Source organism: Aotus nancymaae, unplaced genomic scaffold, assembly GCF_030222135.1.
Source record: "Aotus nancymaae isolate 86718 unplaced genomic scaffold, 86718_ANA_hifiasm-v0.15.2.pri h1tg000077l, whole genome shotgun sequence".
Lineage (NCBI taxonomy): Eukaryota > Metazoa > Chordata > Mammalia > Primates > Aotidae > Aotus > Aotus nancymaae.
The window spans coordinates 19,653,714-19,672,834 of NW_026988492.1; the positions used below are offsets into that span (position 1 = coordinate 19,653,714).

At 45.1% G+C, this 19,121-nt stretch overlaps 1 protein-coding gene across 4 annotated transcripts in view; it reads left to right on the forward strand.

Moving 5' to 3' along the window:
• The window catches only part of FAM107B (family with sequence similarity 107 member B), a 248,624-nt gene that overhangs the window by 180,948 nt on the left and 48,555 nt on the right, over window positions 1-19,121 (forward strand). The window contains exon 1 of one of the 4 annotated variants that reach the window (XM_064368413.1): window positions 12,069-12,225. The exons of 1 other annotated variant lie outside the window; for it this stretch is intronic. Coding sequence is in view for 1 of the 3 variants with exons in the window: in XM_064368411.1 (XP_064224481.1) it covers window positions 12,313-12,358 (46 nt within the window). In the remaining 2 variants the exon portion in view is untranslated. Of the gene's footprint in view, window positions 1-12,068; window positions 12,226-12,275; window positions 12,359-19,121 lie in introns of those variants that run through there. 2 more of the 4 variants (XM_064368412.1, XM_064368411.1) reach the window with 2 other exon arrangements.

The following is a 19,121-nucleotide window of genomic DNA, read 5'->3' on the forward strand; positions in this document are numbered from 1 at the left end:
TCACTAAGGAGCAGCAGCAGTGAATTTCCCTGCAGTGTATGCATCTCTTACCCTACCCCGCCAGGGCCCTGACTCTTTTTTTTTTTTTTGAGACGGAATTTTGCTCTTGTTGCCTAGGCTGGAGTGCAGTGGTGCAATCTCGGCTCACTGCAACCTCCAACCTCTGCCTTCCGGGTTCAAGCGATTCTCCTGCCTCAGCCTCCTGAGTAGCTGGGATTACAAGCACGGGCCACCATGCCTGGCTAATTTTTGTATTTTTAATAGAGATAGGGTTTCATCACGTTGGCCCTGCTGGCCTCAAACTCCTGACTTCAGGTGATCTGCCTGCCTCAGCCTTGCAAAGTGCTGGGATTACAGGTGTGAGCCACTGCACTTGGCCAGCCCTGACTCTTAAATAAGACATAGGCTACCCTATTAGCCAAGTGAAAGGGATATGTCCTCTCCTCTCTCCCTGGGTAACTTCTGCCAGATGAAGAATTTTTCTCTTTCTGGTTTCTTTAAATGGAGAAATAGTAATAGTATGATTTGCCACGCTCTGGAATCAGACTATAGGGCCCACGTTACAGCTCTGCCGTTTACCAGGTTTGTGATCTTTGGCAAGGGACTTACCTGCTTGAGTTTTGGCTTGCTGTTTTTTTTTTTTTTTTTTTTTTTTTGAGACAGAGTCTTGCTCTTTTGCCCAGGCTGGAGTGCGGTGGCGTATCTTGGCTCACTGCAACTTCTGCCCCCCGGGTTCAAGTGATTCTCCTGCCTTAGCCTCCCCAGTAGCTGGGATTATAGGTGCGTGCCACTACGCCTGGCTAATTTTTTTATTTTTAGTAGAGATGAGGTTTTACCATGTTGGCCAGGCTGGTCTCGAACTCATGACCTCAGGTGATCCACCTGCCCTGGCCTTCCAAAGTGTTGGGATTACAGGCGTGAGCCATCGTGCCTGGTGAGTTTTGGCTTTCTTATCAATAAAATGGGGATAATAATGTACCTCCTTCATAGAGTTGTACAGTAATAAAGTTGGTGCTTGAGTGGTGTGCCTCCAGGGAATAAGCACTCAGTACAGTACAGCGTTAAAACATGTGGGTATGTGGTCGCAATAACTTGCATTTCCATACTCCGGTGCTGTTTTTAGAAGGACCATTATCTGTCTCTTAGAGGTGTGGTCACAGTTTATTCTCTAATCGGGTCAGAATGAATTGTTTGAGAATATGTGTGCATTTACAGGGATAGCAAAGAAAGATTTGAAATTGAAGAGTCGGCTGGGCGCGGTGGCTCATGCCTGTAATCCCAGCACTTTGGGAGGCCAAGGTGGGTAGATCACAAGGTCAGCAGTTCAACACCAGCCTGGCCAAGATGGTGAAACCCCATCTTTACTAAAACTCCAAAAATTAGCCAGGTGTGGTGGCGGACACCTGTAATCCCAGCTACTCGGGAGGCTTAGGCAGGAGAATCGCTTGAACCCAGGTGGCAGAGATTGCAGTGAGCCAAGATTGCACCACTACACTCCAGCCTAGGCGACAGAGTGAGACTGTTTCAAAAAAAAAAGGAAAGAAATTGAAGGGTCGTAGCAACCTTAGATCCCTTTGGTAACCCATGGCAAACAGGCTGCTGCTGGAGCTCCCAATGGTTGAAGACAGGGTTTTATTCTAATGTGCCGTAACTGGGAGTGTTAACTTTTGTCACAAAGAATGTGTCAACAATATACCAGAATTGAAACTGTCATCGTGGGCAAGCATCCTGTACAATTTTAAACAATAAAAATTTTGTACAGCATAATCTCCTTATGGTAAGTGGGCATTGATTTTATTTATATTTATTGTATTTTTGGGGGGTAGGGTCTTGCTCTGTTGCCCAGGCTGGAATACAGTGATGTGATCACAGCTCACTGCAGCCTCTGACTCCTGGACTCAAGTGATCCTCCCACCTGGCCTTCTGAGTAGCTGGGACTGAGTGCACATCACCACGCTCACCTGAGTTTTAATATGTTTTTTATAGAAACGGGGTCTTGCTATGGTGCCCAGGCTGTTCTCCAACTTGTGACTTCAAACAGTCATCCCGTGTTGGCTTCCCAAAGAGCTGGGAGTACAGGTGTGAGCCACCGGGCCCAGCAGGGCATAGATTTTAAAACTGCTTCTGATGTGGGCACCTGCTGGTGATGGCAGCCAGAGTTAGATGTCCCTGGGAACATCCTGACGGCTGAGTGAGGCTGTGGCAGGGATGGCTCTGAACGAACGTCTTTCAGGACAGTTGATTTTTCCACTGCATTCCGTGGCCTGGAACTCTGAGACTTGAATCAACTGCTTCTTGAGTTGTGGAATGCATCTGAAGCTGAGCCTGACCCAGGTTCCAGCCGCTTCCCTCCTGGCACTCTGCCGCAGCCACACTGGCCTCTTTGCTGTTTTCCCTGAGCAGTGACTCACGTGCTTGTCCAGGGCCTCTGGGTTTCTCCTGATCTCTCTCTGGAAAGCTTGCACCTGACGCGCTGCAGAGGCCTCCAGGCCACCTTTGTAAATGCAGCGTATGACCCGCACGCTCTCTTTGTAAATGCAGCGTCTGACCCGCGTGCTCTCTTTGTAAATGCAGCGTCTGACCCGCGTGCTCTCTTACTCAGCTCTGTTGTTTTGAACGCTGCACCAGACCCATTGCAGATACGTGCGTGCTCGTTTGCAAATTGCCCAGCCTCCTCCTTCTCTGGCCCAGACGCTAGAACCTACATTCCTTGGACTTAGGGTTTTGTACTTGCTGTTTCCAGCAGCAGAGCCTTGCTTTAGTTCTTGCTCTGATTTGCTGTAACTTCAGGTGCACTCAGCCAGGTGAGATTGCTTTTGAACTTCCCAAAGCAACAGAGTAAGAGTTCTGGAGGTTTTAATCACTGTCTTCTCAATAAGCCGGCAGAAAGAAATTATCTCTGGGAAGAATGTTCTGCAGAATACATTAAGCTCCAGCTGGGAATGAAGTTAGGATCCTGGGAGGCCAAGTGTGAGGATCTGTTAGCATTTTTTTTCAGTGAATTAAAATGATTTAAAGACCGGTGAATTAAAGGCTGGGCATAATCCTATGCCTTTGGCCTTTAACAATTTTTATTTTAAAAATAAGCAGCCATGTGTTCAGTGTGCTTTTATTTGGCATGAATGAATAAAGGCTTTTTGTTCGTGCCGTAGTGCGTTGTTCCTTGTGTAAGATTCCATGTGGAAAACTTCTTTTAGACAATGATGCCATATTTTTTTCTTTTCTTCAGAAGATGGATACTTATTTTTTTCTAAGAATGTATAGTATGTACCTTTTTATTTTTGGTCCTGGCCCCCAGCAAGCTCAAAACAACACTTAATACAGAGATCTGGAAATTATATTAACTCTCGTGTATAACACATTTGCTGTTTCTTTTGTAGAGTAGCTTTGACTTTCTAATTCTATTTACCTACTTGCATGTATGGCTTTTTATTTATTTATTTATTTTTTGAGACAGTCTTGCTGCAGTGCCCAGGCTGGAGTGCAATGGTGTGTTCTCAGCTCACTACAACCTCTGCTTCCTGAGTTCAAGCGATTCTCCTGCCTTAGCATCCCGAGTAGCTGGGACTGTAGGCACCTGCCTGCACGCCTGGCTCATTTTTGTAATTTTAGTACAGATGGGATTTCACCACCTTCGCCAGGCTGGTCTTGAACTCCTGACCTCAAGTGATCTGTCCGCCTCAGCCTCCCAAAGTGCTAGGATGATAGGCGTGAGACATGTATGACTTTTAACATACTCCAGACCTTCTTTGGAAGGAACTAGTGAGTGACAGAACAGTTGTATCCTCCTCTTATCTCCTAATATGGGGTATTGAGTAACCAACTTGGTTTTGAAATTCGGTTGCTCTTGTGTAAAAACAGTTTACTTGGGTAATGAGACTAACAGAAATTTCTGGATTTGCTTAAATAGAACTTCCATCTCTTTGCTTGATAAAGCCCAGGGTTGTACTTTTAGGGCAGTTCCCAGCTGGGTAGAGAGGTAGGAACAGTTTTGAGATGACTCTCTCACTGGATTCCTCTGTTTATTCCAATTGTGAGATTTTGGATACGTTGCAGTAGAGGCTTTAAATATGCACTGCTTTACAGCAGCTGGTTAACTGGCTTCTGAAGATTAAAATTTGGTTTCTTCAGCGTTGCTGTTTCCAGAGAGTATAGTTTGTTTTCATTCACTGACTCAGTGCCTTCCTCTATTCAAGGAATTCTACTCATTGTTATGGGTGTTTCCAAATGATGCTTAAATAGCTGAACCTGCTTTGGAAAAGCTGACATTTTAAGAAATTAGTTTTCACAGTTGGTATGTCAAATTGGTAATTGTTTCAGAAGCAAATTAAGATAACATCTTAGAAAATAAATTTATGGACTTGAACTTAGTGCCTTATACAACGAATGAGTCTTTTCTAGGTGTTTGTCACGGGGTAGGGGTGGGGAGTGTTCCTGAAAGGGCTGTATATATTAATAGAAAAGGAGTGTAGCTTTTTTTTTCTGTTACAATTTTGGTAAAGTCTTACAGTGAAATGTGAACAAGGCTATCATTTTTAGTCTGCGTTTGAACAAGAACATGCTATACTTTTTGGAGACAGTGACTAATTAGTACTTGGGGTAGTGATGAACCACAGGTGAACGAACTGGCCACATTCTTTTTTTTTTGAGAAGGCGTTTTGCCCTTGTTGCACAGGCTGGAGTGCAATGGTGTGATCTCAGCTCACTGCAACCTCCGCCTCCCGGGTTTAAGTGGTTCTCCTGCCTCAGCCTCCCGAGTAGCTGGGATTACAGGCTTGAGCCAACATGCCTGGCTAATATTTTGTGTTTTTAGTAGAGACGGGGCTCCACCATGTTGGCCAGGATGGTCTCAAACTCCTGATCTTAGGTGATCCACCCACCTCAGCCCCCCAAAGTGTTAGGATTGCAGGCGCGAGCCACCACACCCGGCCAACTAGCTGCATTCTTTAGATTAAAATTTGATTGTGTCATTGTTTGCTCCCAATGGTGATTTGCCAGGCATGGTGTGTTTACTCATGTTCTGCCTCATTCTTCCTCCTCCTAATCTCTTCTAAAATAGTTCTGTTTTGCTTTTGCTGAACAGGAATTCCCAAGTTAATAATTCTTTCTTGTGACGGAGGGTGCAGTTGGTGAGGTCTTCTTGCCTTCTAAATGGCCTGTAGCTGCTTCCTGACTCCAGAAAAATATGTCTTAAATGAAGACTGCTATCACTAACTCTGTAAACAGGACCAGAAAGTGAGCAATTTGGCAAGATCCCCTCACTTGGCAAGTCTGATGGATTTTTCTCCCCCAGTGAAGACTTGTCATATTCATAAGCCAGTGGTGTTATTTCAGAATCTCCAAAGGAAATGTGCATCTGTAATAGGGAAGCAACTTGTTTGTTCTAGGTTTTTCTTCACTATATTTCTAATGTTGAGGAAATTACTCAAAGAGTTTTGGCAGAGTGAAGACAGCTGAGTGAGATTGGATTGAGTTTGTGGAATGTGTTAATTCAGTTGATGTTCATTCAATTCCAAATGTAGGATCCGGCACCCAGGGCGCAGATAGGTGCAGGATATTTGCCCTCGGGGAACTTCCGTATAGTTAGGGAGGCTGGCACCTGTTTGCAGTTCACAGAAATGTTAAGAGTAGTTGCTCATTCTGCTTGGAAGCAAAGTCATTACCATTTCAATTAATGAACTTTTCCAAATGGAAAGAAAGCTTTGTACCCTCATGCACTGGCTCTGGATGTAGAGGTTGAGAGCCCGTGAAGCTCTTATTTAAACATGAAAATGGGTGTCAACTTTAGGACTAAGTTCCATTGGGAAGAACTGGGGAAAGGAGTCATTTTTAGGTGTCATTAGCCATACTACCTTTAATAATAATAAAAAAAAACCTCATGTAACTCAATGTATTTCCTGGCTGGCTGTAGTTACAGAAATATTAACTGTCCAAAAATGTTTATTTTAGAGAAAAAAATGGCTTTAACATTGGAGAATGCACAGAAAAACTGTAGATTATAAGTACTTTTGTTCACGTCGGGGGTTGAAAACATTGGGGCTGCTTCATTAGGTTTATTAATGTGCACCTGTGTTGTTGTGCGTATAAGCAGAGGTTTACAGATCTAAGTTTCAAGGTCTGGCACTTGGAACTGACCTGAGATTAGAGTTGAAGAACAAGGCCTCTCCTGCCGTCCTGGGAGCTGAAATCCTAGGATCTCAACCTGAAAATCAAGGGCTAACCCTCTGATATCGATCTGTGTACTTTTGGAAATACAGTTTTTTTAAAAGAAACAATTTTTAAAACTAGAACTTTTTTTTTTTTTTGAGACAGAGTCTCACTCTGTTGTCAGGCGCCAGGCTGGAGTGCAGCGGCACAATCTCGGCTCACTGCAACCTCCGCCTCCTGGGTTCAAGCAATTCTCCTGCCTCAGCCTCACGAGTAGCTGGACTACAGGCGCGCGCCACCACGCCCAGCTAGGTTTTGTATTTTTAGTAGAGACGGGGTCTCACCATGTTGACCAGGATGGTCTCGATCTCTTGACCTCGTGATCCACCCGCCTCGGCCTCCCAAAGTGCTGGGATTACAGGCTTGAGCCACCGCACCTGGCCTAAAACTTTTTTAAAATTTGTTTGTATTATGCAGGTTTACATATGTAGCTATAGAAGGCAGATGTAAGGTTGCTTTCTTGAAGATTCACGTGAAGCTGTTTTCTTTCCGTGAATGGAAGCGTTTGACAGAGAAACACCTTTGTAAGCCCACATCGAGAATACGTTATTAGAACATATTCTTTCTTCGTTGGGCCCCATGAGACCAAGCAGAAAAACCTAGCAATAAAATGCAAATGTGAGCATGCTTTTTTTTAAGATGTATCATAAACTGTTTTCTGTCAGGGAATGTAAGGATTTGACAGAGAAACACCTTTGTAAGTACACATTGAGAATATGCAATTAGAATGTTTTCTCACTTGGACCCTATAAGGCAAGGAGGCATATCTAACCATGAAAGGCATTTAATGTTTCTATAAGATTCATCATAAGCAGTGTTCTGTCAGTGAGTGGAAGCGTTTGATAGAGAAACTTCTTTGTGAGCATACTTTGACAATATGAAGAAACAACCATTGATCCAAAAAAGCAGTGCATGATTATATATTTTTTCAGATCTGCTTGAAATCAGTGTTTCTGTTTTTTTTTTTTTATCATGTTTAGTAGAGGCAACACATTACTAATTGCAAATACTCTGGGAAGATTTAATCTAATAAAATATCCCTTCTCTATTTAGGGATCTGATCATTTCTGTTCTTAACTAGGTTTTCATGGTATTCTCAACTTTCGTAACAAAATACTTTTTGGCATTGCGATCTTCTTTAATTTTGTAGTAAATATCCTTATTCCTGTTTTATAGATAGAAAAAAAATAAAGTACAAAGATGTGTTTGCATTGTTAGGATTCTAATAGCACAGAATATGACTGTTAAGTGTTTCTTTCCAATTGTGCCAGTTTTACTAATATCACATAGTACAGAAAGCCATAAATTTGAGAGAGTTTTCCCTCTGTTCACTGCTTTATAACTCAGTAGCTTTTTTTTTTTTTTTTGAGATGTAGTCTTACACTGTAGCCCAGGCTGGAATGTAGTGGCATGGTCTTGGCTCATTGCAACCTCCACCTCCCGGTTCAAACGATTCTCCTGCCTCAGCCTCCTGGGTAGCTGGGATTATAGGTGTGTGCCACCAGACCCAGCTAATTTTTGTATTTTTAGTAGAGATGGAGTTTCACCATATTGGCCATGCTGGTCTCGAACTCCTGACCTCATGATCTGCCCGCCTTGGCCTTCCGAACTGCTGAGATTACAGGTGTGAGCCACTGCGCCCGGCCAACTTAGTGGCTTTTAAAACAGTTGTGAAATGTACGTAACAAAGTAGACGATTTTAACCACATTGCTGTGGAGCCATCTCTGCCGTTCATCTTTAGAACTTTTTCATCCTCCCAAACCAAAACTCCGTACCCATAATACAATTCCTCCCCATCTCCTTCTTCCCTCCAGCTTCTGGGAACCAGCATTCTACTTTCTATGAGTTTGACTAGTCTAGGGACCTCATATAAATGGAACCACATAGTACTTGTCTTTTTATGACTGATTTATTTCACTTAGTGTGATGTCTTCAAGGTTCGTCCGTGTGGTAGCATAAGTGACAATTTCCTTCCTTTTTAAGGCTGGAAAATACCTAAATTGTGTGGATAGACCACCTTGCTTATCCATTCATCCCTTGCTGGATCTAACTCATCGGTTTTACACTGAGAGTCACAGCCTGTGTTTTGAAGTGTAAAGTAGAATAGGAAATGTGTGCCCACATGAGGCATTCGTATTGTTTTGTGAAGCCTGTACACACATGTGTCTGTCTGCGTTGTGATGTAAAATGTTTTTCTGATTGTCAGTGGCTGTCAGAAAAGTTTGGAAGCCGTGCCCTAAAGATTCTTTAGATGTTGGGGTTTCCCCAGGCCCCTGTGGCTGTGAGCTCCGTTGTGACATGTATGGTGTTCCCTTGGTGTCCAGGCCATCACACAGTGCTTTTTCTTTGCTGCGTTTGTATTGTTCTCCATTGAAAAGCTTCTTGGCCAGGCGCAGTGGCTCACACCTGTAATCCCAGCACTTGGGGAGGTTGAGGCGGGTGGATCACTTGAGGTCAGGAGTTCAAGACCAGCCTGGCCAACATGGTGAAATCCCATCTCTACTAAAACTACAAAAATTAGCAGGTGTGGTGGCATGTGCTTGTAATCTCAGTTACTCAGGAGGCTGACGCAGGAGAATCGCTTGAACCCAGTAGGTGGAGGCTGCAGTAAGTCAAGATCGCACCACTGCGCTCCAGCCTGGGAGACAGAGTGAGACTCCATCTCAAAAAAAGAAAAGAAAACCTTCTTCTCTAGTACAGGGAAGTACAAGCTACTTAAACTAGAAATTCAAGAAAGTATGCCACCTGCTTTCTTCAGCGCAAGAAGCTCATCCCCTTTAGTGCTTATTATTGATTCATACAGATGAAGTAGTTTACGAGCTACTTTCCCAAAGGTCAGCAAAGTCAGTGTTTTTATTAAAGGTCAGTATGAAAGACTTAATAAAAGGAGGTCATATTTCTTTTCCTGGTGTGTTATCTGATGGGTGCGCTATAGCCTAGGGTAATATGATTTTTAGAATAAAACAAAAAAAAAAACTGGATTCAAGCATCCTGTTACTTGCTAGCTGTGGCCAATTAGACACGAATGATGAAGAGATTTTACCATCTTCATACAGAATTTATAGGGGCATGTATGACTTGTGTTGTGGGTGGAGATGCATTGGGGAAAAATGTGATGTAATGCTTTAAAAATCATGTAATTTTATTTCCTACACTTCACACTAACAATATGATTTCCTAATTATTTTTCTAGGAGTTGACTAAAATGTCCTAATAATCTGTGAGAGGTCTGTGTGCTAAGTTTTTTCTCAGTCTCCTCTCTCGGCCAGTTGTGGTCCATTGGATAAAAACAGTATGTCTGGCCTGCTAGTCTGATTGGCTACCAAGAGGTGGACAGTTGTGATCATCCACAATGGCTTTGTTCTGAGACTTGGGTGGCAGTGGAAACTCCTGATTGGCAGGAACTCTGCAAGTGTAGGTGGGAGCAGTGTTTCCCAAATGCTGTTGGCCTGAGGATTCTACCATGGGATGATGCAGCAAGAAGGCCCTTGCCAGATGCAGGCCCTCAACCGACATTTGTACCCACCTGCAAAATGTCCTACTGAAGATCCTTCTTAACAATGTATAGGTTAAAACAACAACAAAACCATGGTTCAGTTTTGAGATATTGCATAGATTATTATATCCACCATGCATGCGTAGTGTAATGTCTCAGGGCACAGAATTTAAAGAATAGCAGTTCACTCTTACAGATTCAGTTGGGAATAACTGTGTTAGGATGTCTGGGGAAGTATCACCTTGTTATCTGTTTATTAAATGCTCATTCAAGATTTTTTGTCAGGGTGGCATGCACATGCACATTCAGTAGTGTTTGTGTATTATACTAAACCCTGTTCTTACTGAACTGATATTTTACGCTTTTTATAAGCAGAGAGGAGCTGAACCTTTAAGTATCTACCCTGGTCTTGTGGCATTTCATGTTGAGAGTGCCAAAGTATATCCTGTGTCATGGGAAGGATAGATTATGAGAGAAGGAGCAGAAAGAGCAGATAAACGCCTGGGCCCTAGTTTATTTTATTTTATTTATTTATTTTAATATCACATATTCACAATGATGATCATTTGGAAAGAATCCAAGTGAACCAAATGTGAGTCAAACAGCATTGTTTGTAGACACCGCTGTAGTCTGTTCTGTGCTGCTATAACGGAATACCACAGACTGGGTAATTTACAAAGAAAAGAAACTTACTTATTAATTTATTTTGAGATGGAGTTGCCCAGGCTGGAGTGCAGTGTTATGATCTAGACTTACTACAACCTTCGCCTCTGGGGTCCAAGTGATTTTCCTGCCTCTGCCTCCCAAGTAGCCAGGAATATAGGTGTGCTCCACCATGCCCTGGTAATTTTTGTTGTTGTATTTTTAGTAGAGACAGGGTTTCACCATGTTGGTTGTCTAGGCTGGTCTTGAACTCCTGACCTCAAGTGATCCTCCAGCCTTGGTCTCCCAAAGTGCTGGGATTACAGGTGTGAACCACTGCCCCCAGCCAACAATGTATTTCTTATAGTTTCTGGAGGCTGGGAAGTCCAAGGTCGAGGGCCTTCATCTGGCAAGGGCCTTCTTGCTGCATCATCCCATGGTGGAAGGTGGAAGGGCAAGAGAGGAAAGGGGGCTGAACTATTCCATTTTATAACCCACTTCCATGATAACAGCATTAATCCATTCATGAGGTGGAGCCTGCATGACCTCATCACTGTTGCAAGGAGGATTAAGTTTCAACATGTGAACTTTGGGGGACATAGTCAAACCACAGCAGACAGTTTTCAGAGCTTTCCACCGAGCCTGTCTCTCTCCATAGTGCACTGACTGAGCAGGGCTGTGGCTCTGGGAGGTGGCTGGCGTCTGCCATGCATTGGGCTTGGTGCAGGAGTTGAAATGTACTTATGGGCCAGATGTCACCAAATGGGCATCTGTATGTGCCTCTGCAATGGTAATTTCACACTTTTGCTTTGATGTATATTTGCTATTTCCTAATAATTCAGTAATAACAATCTGGAACTGGAAGGAACCTCCTTGTTTTTAGAGGGGATTTGATCCTTCAGCCCAGAGGTCATACAGGTATAGTTGGACAGAATTGGGATTGGAACTCAAGGCCCGTCTGCTTGTAATTTTTTTCTACTCTAATACACACATTCACTCACACACACACACACACACACACACACATTCTCTCTCTCTCTCTCTCATAGGTATTTTTTTCCTTTTTTTTTTTTTTAAGAGATGGGCTCTTTCTGTCGCCCAGGTTGGAATGCAGTGGCTGTTTACGTGTGTGATCATAGTGCACTACAGTCTCAGACTCCTGGACTCAAGTGATCCTCTGGAGTAGCTAGGACCACAGACGTGCACCACCGCACCTGGCTTCTGCTGTATTAAACACAGCCCTTCCCCATCAAAAAGTCTCAGCACATTTTTTAAAACAGGCTTTGATACATTGAATCCCAGCCTCAGGAGGGCCATTCTGGTTGCTCTCAGGCCTCCATGCTGTGGGGGTTGTGGTGATGCTCTCACAAGTGCGAGAACTCGGCCTTCTCCAATTGGAGGTTAACTCACTCGTGCTTCCTGCAGTCAGGTTGTGTGAGTGTCGGAATGGGGATGGTGCCTATCCAGGACTGGAGAGGTCTGCTTGCATATTTGCTTACATGTAGAGGAGCTGATTTTTCACAAAGACGCACGTTTTATCAGTGCCGCCAGCATGTTCCGTTTGTCTGGAAGGTCAGTGACTGGTACCAGAGTTGGTACGGGTTGTTTTTCATTGTTTGCTCTGGCTTCTGTGGCGGATGACGTCATTCACTTGCAAACAGTTCCTGCTTTCAGAAGTTGCTAAAGCCTTTCTCTTTGAACTTGAACTTGGCTTTTTTGATTTCCAGAGAGAGCTCTTTGGGGGGATGGTTAATGCTTGTTGTGGGCGCTCTTCTTCACCGCTGTAAGAAACTACCACAGTCAGAAGGTGCATTCCTACTACTGTCTTTTTATTTGCCACCTTGGGTGTGAAAAGCCTGCTGATAGCTACTCAGGTGAGGTCAGTCTCTGTAACTTTTGTCACTTAGGCCTTGATGGGTGACAGGGTTGGGAATGACTTCTGGGCTGACTCTTCCCGTGCTGAAGGATGATTTTTCACCACCTTGATGAAAAGCCTGCTGATAGCTACTCAGGTAAGGTCAGTCTCTGTAACTTTTGTCACTTAGGCCTTGATGGGTGACAGGGTTGGGAATGACTTCCTGGGCTGATTCTTCCTGTGCTGAAGGATGATTTTTCACCACCTTGAATGCTCATGATTAAAACATAAACAGGAAAATAGATATCTGAGGTAAGACTAAACACTGGGATCTTTCTATGGCTGTTGAGTAATGTGGTCCTTCTCTAGAAAATGTTTTGTGAATTTAGGCTTGTTAACAGAATAGCATATCTGTGTGAGACTAAATAAAAATTGCATGTTGTTCTAGTGAGTGGTATTGAATAGGGTGTCTTTGCCAGGAAGATCGTTTGGTAATAGCCTGTGTCTTGTGCAGTTGTGAACTATTTTTTTTTCCTAAAGTTTCTTCAGATGCCCACCATGTCTGTCACACTCTGGATGAGTCACCCTTTACTTAGCCTTTTAAGAAATCTTTTTGGATTCACTAACTTTTATCTGTATTATTTTATCCATGCTCTGTTAGGTGTCTAGGATCCTGATAATTAAGTTATGCATTTTCTCTGAAGATACCTATTTCTGGTAAAATGTGACTATGCAGTGAAGATTGTAGACCTGATAAATATATTTTGAAGTACTTGTTATGGTCTGAGTCAGCCCCAAAATGCATATGTTGAAATCTCAACCCCTTATGTTATGGTTTTAGGAGGAGGGGCCTTTGGGAGGTAATTAGGTCATGAGGGCAGAGTCTCTGAGAATGGGTTTGGTGCTTCCATGAGAAGAGACAGGAGAGCTTTTTTTTTTCTCTTTCTCTTCTGTCCACCTTGTGAGGACACAGCCAGAAGGTGGACACGTAACAGTCAGGAACGGAGCCCTCACCAGACATCCGACCTACCGGCACCTGTTTCTTGGACCTTCCAGCCTCTAGAATTGTGAGAAATTGACTGACGAGTATTGTTTAAGGCCCCCAACCTATGGCAGCTTGTTAGAGCAGCCTGAGCTGACTAAGACATACTTGATTTTAGCAAAATAGCACTTGATTTGAAGGCATTCATTCACTCATTGCCTTCACCTCCTTCCTTGTAGGTATGGATATAAAAAAAAAGACCAAACACGTGACCATCACAAATCGCTGATATGTGCCGAGTTTAATTTGCTTTTTTGTTTTTTTGAGACGAAGTCTCACTCTGTTGCCCAGGCTGGAGTGTGGTGGTGCGATCTCAGCTCACTGCAACCTCTGCCTCCCAGGTTCAAGCTGTTCTCCTGCCTCAGCCTTCTGAGTAGCTGGGATTACAGGAATCCGCCACCATGCCCGGCTAATTTTTATATTTTTAGTAGAGATGAGGTTTTCACCATGTTGGCCAGGCTGGTCTCGAACTCCTGACCTCAAGCAATGTGCCCACCTCGGCCTCCCAAAGGGCTGGGATTATAGGCATCAGGCACCACACCTGGCCTTTAGTTCGCTTCTTATTCCTTGGTTAGGATTAGGCAGAGAGTGTCTTGGGTGTCCACTGTGAAAATATCATTTCCAGTCCCTGTCAGTACCTATCTAAGGAGATTTAAACAGTCTCCTTCCTCCTGTGCAATTGTCTCAGAGCGGCTGTGGCTTGTCTTGCTACATACACTAAATAACCACCCTGCCCTGCTGGGCCTCAGTGTACACAGATATTGGGTGAAGTTCTAATGTTGACCTAGACAAACAGATTACACACACACACCACATTTTTTTGGTAGGTGTGTTTTCAGTGTCTTTTCATGTCAAAAAAAAAAAATACTGGCTACTCTTATATTAACATAAGACACTTATTTACCTTGTATGCATTCATATTTACATAAAATTTTTTCTGTAGCAATGACAAATGCTATCCTAAGTAATATTGGTTTAACATCTGGATGCTTTAATTTATAAAAGCATCCCCTTTCTATGGCTCACAACAGTGATTTATGAATATATATTTATTGGTAGCTGTGTTTTAGAAAAGGGACTGAGTTGCTGGGTGTTTCTGCCCTAGTTTCTGGTTTCCAGGAGCCTCTGGGCTTGCCCAGCCTGCCTGGTTGGTTGTTGGCTGAGGCTGGGTAACATTCTTGAAACTGTTGACACCTGTGAGCTCTCTGCCTGTCTCAGTAGGCATGAGAGTCCCAGTTCTTGTTTGGGGAAGCGTGGCCTTGCATTGAGGAGGGAGAAGGAAAGAAAGAACTCAGTTATGTCAGAGAAGGGCCAGAGGAACCTCGGTTTCCCTCAAGGTCTCAAGTCTGGAGTACGTGTCTCTTCTGCTGACCTGTGAGCTGACTGTGTTAGTGCTCCATACCCCTAGTCCTGGCTTATTTCCCTCTTCCCGACTTTAGAGGTAGGTTAGTTACACTGAACAGAAGTACCTGCGTTGTTCTTACTTGAGGGATTTTTTCCTCTGCTATATTTTCTTCTAAATGATGCTGAATTTCTTGCCGGAACAATATGTTGAGTCTGTCTAGCTTCCCGAGGACTTAAATCACCAGATGTTATGATCTTAACACATGTGTGCATGCATGAGTGCAAACTGCAGCTCACCACAACACAGCATTACCCTCCCCTTCCTTTCATGGGGATAGGAGAACTAGAATCTTCATTTTGGCTTTTATTGTCAAGAAATATTTTGTACACTCTGTATTTCTGTATCAGTTATTGGCAGTTATATCTGCAAACCCATGAGGGTTTTCTGGATTCAGATAACAAACACACATCATTTGTGGAATATGCAAAATAAAGAGACTCGAGGGTGGGCAAAGATTTGAATAAGTATTAGAATGAGGATGATGATTTGTGAAACAGACATCTGAGAATCAAGTTCCAAGAGCGAAGGACTTTCCGACGAGGACCAAAAGGAATTCATTCTGTAGCTCAGAAAATTCCTAACTTCATTTCTTCAGGCTAAACATGTCATTATACCAAATAGCAATCTCAGTGTGTTAAAATCCACCTATGCACTGTGTCCCACAGACATCGGCAGACGCCAACTCCCCTGGAGTTGCCGTTTATCATGTCGCTGACGACTGTGGGATTTAGGATCCTACAAATCACATGGGGTGCAGCTCCCACCCCCATGCCCTGACGACTCTGGGATTTAGGATCCCACAAATCACATGGGGTGTAGCTCCCACCCCCATGCCCTGACGACTGTGGGATTTAGGATCCTACAAATCACATGGGGTGTAGCTCCCACCCCCATGCCCCAATGACTGTGGGATTTAGGATCCCACAAATCACATGGGGTGTAGCTCCCACACCCATGCCCTGTCCCTCCGGCTCCTTCCAGGCTCCTGGGACTGCTCTATGCCTCCCCCTCCAGCTCCCCCCCTCACTCCCTTCCCTTCCAGCCTCTTCCGCCAGGTGCTGTGCTCCTGCCTTGGGATCACCCAGCTCTCATGCCACCTCCTTCCCCTGTATCTTCACCTCCTGGTCTAACCCAGGGATCAGCCAGCCTCCTCCTACCCGAGTATCTTCACCTCCTGGTCTAATTCTGAGATCAGCCAGCCTCCTCCTATCCGAATATCTTCACCTCCTGGTGTAATCCTGAGATCAGCCGTCTTCCTCCTACCTGAGTATCTTCACCTCCTGGTCTAACCCTGAGATCAGCCAGCCTCCTCCTACCTGAGTATCTTCACCTCCTGGTCTAATTCTGAGATCAGCCAGCCTCCTGCTACCCGAGTATCTTCACCTCCTGGTCTAATTCTGAGATCAGCCAGCCTCCTCCTATCCGAATATCTTCACCTCCTGGTGTAATCCTGAGATCAGCCGTCTTCCTCCTACCTGAGTATCTTCACCTCCTGGTCTAACCCTGAGATCAGCCAGCCTCCTCCTACCTGAGTATCTTCACCTCCTGGTCTAATTCTGAGATCAGCCAGCCTCCTGCTACCCGAGTATCTTCACCTCCTGGTCTAATTCTGAGATCAGCCAGCCTCCTCCTATCCGAATATCTTCACCTCCTGGTGTAATCCTGAGATCAGCCACCTTCCTCCTACCTGAGTATCTTCACCTCCTGATCTAACCCTGAGATCAGCCAGCCTCCTCCTACCTGAGTATCTTCACCTCCTGGTCTAATTCTGAGATCAGCCAGCCTCCTGCTACCCGAGTATCTTCACCTCCTGGTTTAATTCTGACATCAGCCAGCCTCCTGCTACCCGAGTATCTTCACCTCCTGGTCTAACCCGGGAATCAGCCAGCCTCCTGCCCGAGTATCTTCACCTCCTGATCTAACTCGGGGATCAGCCAGCCTCCTCCTACCTGAGTATCTTCACCTCCTGGTGTAATCCTGAGATCAGCCTCCTCCTACCTGAGTATCTTCACCTCCTGGTGTAATCCTGAGATCAGCCTCCTCCTACCTGAGTATCTTCACCTCCTGGTCTAACCCAGGGATCAGCCAGCCTCCTGCTACCCGAGTGTCTTCACCTCCTGGTTTAACTCGGGGATCAGCCAGCCTCCTCCTACCTGAGTATCTTCACCTCCTGGTCTAACCCAGGGATCAGCCAGCCTCCTGCCCGAGTATCTTCACCTCCTGGTGTAACCCTGGGATCATCAACCAGCTTCCTCCCCCAGTATCTTCACTTCCTAATCTAACCGAGAGCCATGCTCTGAGTTCACTGCTGCCTCGGCTCCCTTGGGAATGGGAGTGCACCTTCTTCCACCCAGTGTGTGCTGTGGGATCTAGAGGCAGGACTGCTCATGGTCATCTGCTGCAGGGGTCAGCATTTGTTAAAGCTCACCGGGGACTCCATGGCAGCTGGGTGGCCAGCAGCCTTGTTTGCCTGAGATTGGAGTGGTGGCTAGAGCTTTACAGGATGGGGATGTTCAGTCTGAGGACCAGGGAGTTTCACAGGATGCAGGACTTTCAGTGCTCAAACTAGGCGGAGGGGGTTACCCTAAAAAGTCACCATTGTGGGTATTTTTTTATATTTTATTTTGAGACAGAGTTTTGCTCTTGTTGCCCAGGCTGCAGTGCAATGGTGTGATCTTGGTTCACCACAACCTCCGCCTCCCAGGTTTAAGTGATTCTCTTGCCTCAGTCTTCCAAGTAGCTGGGATTACAGGCATGCGCTACCACACCTGGCTAATTTTGTATTTTTAGTAGAGATGGGGTTTCTCCATGTTGGTCAGGTGGGTCTCGAACTCCTGACCTCAGGTAATTTGCCTGCTTCAGCCTCCCAAAGTGCTGGGATTACAGGCATGAGCCACTGCGCCCAGCCCATTGTGGATCTTAATACCAGGAACCGCTTCTAAGCTGAAATCCAGAGATCCCACTCACCAGAAGCATCTATCCTTCCGCTCAGCTGACAGATTACCATAAGAACGTCAGAGTTTTCCCATTCCAGGTCCCTTTCTAACCCCTCTGCTCCTGCTGGACTTTGGCTCTGCTTTTGAATTCCAGCATTTCAGCAATGCGCTTGTCCACAGGCTGGAGTTTCTTCCTTCACTGTTGTGGAGGATTGGACACCCACCCATCCCTGTCCCTGGACTTCCGAGTTCTGCCAGAGAAAGTTACACAGTTGCCTCTCTGTGATCCCAATCTCCACCTCGCCAGCCCTCAGCACTGCCTGGAAATCAAACATTTTCCTCATCAACCCTCTTCCTCTCCATAATGACTTTTCCAACCTCCTCCACACTTCTTCAGTCTCCAGGTTCATACTCAGCTCATCCCTCCTCCTCGCTTTTCCCTCTTAGCAGACGATCTTTCCACAGCTTATGGGACGGTTATGCCAAGGCCCTTCTCTGACTTTCCCACAACCCCTTTGCAAATCTGCCTGCTCCTAGACTGATCCTTTTCTCATTTTTCTGTGTATAGTGAAAGAGGAATCCTGTGTATTCTCTAAAAATTGATTTCTGCACCACCATTCTCTCCCACCTCTGATTTCCACCTCTCTCTTGGTGTTTCCTTCTCATGAGCATTTCCGACTGCTCAGGGTTCTCCTGTCTTAAGACAAAAACAGCCCTTCTTGGAACTCTCCTCTTTCAGCGACCACTTTGTCTCTCCTTCCCTTGATTAAACGTTTTGAGAGCACGTTCTGCTTTCTGCCTTGTCTTATTACCTATTGCCACACAGCAAATGATTCCACACTCTGTGGCATAAACAAGTCTGAGCCTCAGTTTCCTCATCTGTGTGGGGAGGTTCAGTGGTGATGTCTGTCAAGGGCAGAAGAGCGCTGGGCACACGCTAAGCGCTTACTGCGCCTGTATTATTTTCCTCTCATTCAGGGTGCAGTCTTGGAGCCTGGATAGCACATCCCTCAGATTCTACCTGACTTCCAAGGGGAGACTTCTCTGCGGCCATGTGCTCCCTTTGCTCACTGCTGCTTGCCTTTCCAGTTCTTCCTGGTGTTGGTTCCCTCACCAGTTCCATGAGTCAGGAGTCCGGTCACAGCTTAGCTGGTTTCTATGCTCCAGGCTGTCACCAGGCTGCTGCCAGGTGGGTGCCAGGGCTGTGGTCTCATCAGAAGCTCAACTGAGGAAGAATCTGCTTCCGGACTTGCTCAGGTTATTGACAGAATTCATTTCCCTGCAGTTGTGAGACTTGGTTGCCTGCGTTTCCCTGCCGCGTGGGTTCCTCAGAGCTGGCCAGGGTGGAAGATTCCAGCATGATGGCATCACACGAGTGACATCTCATCACCTTTGTCATCTTCTGTTGTTAGAAGCAGGTGACAGGTGAACAAGAGGAGGAGAGGAATGTGGGGTCACCTTCAAGTCACTCTGCCACCTACTTATTTTTTCACTTCCCATTTACTCCTCATCCACTATATTCTGTTTTTAATCTCTG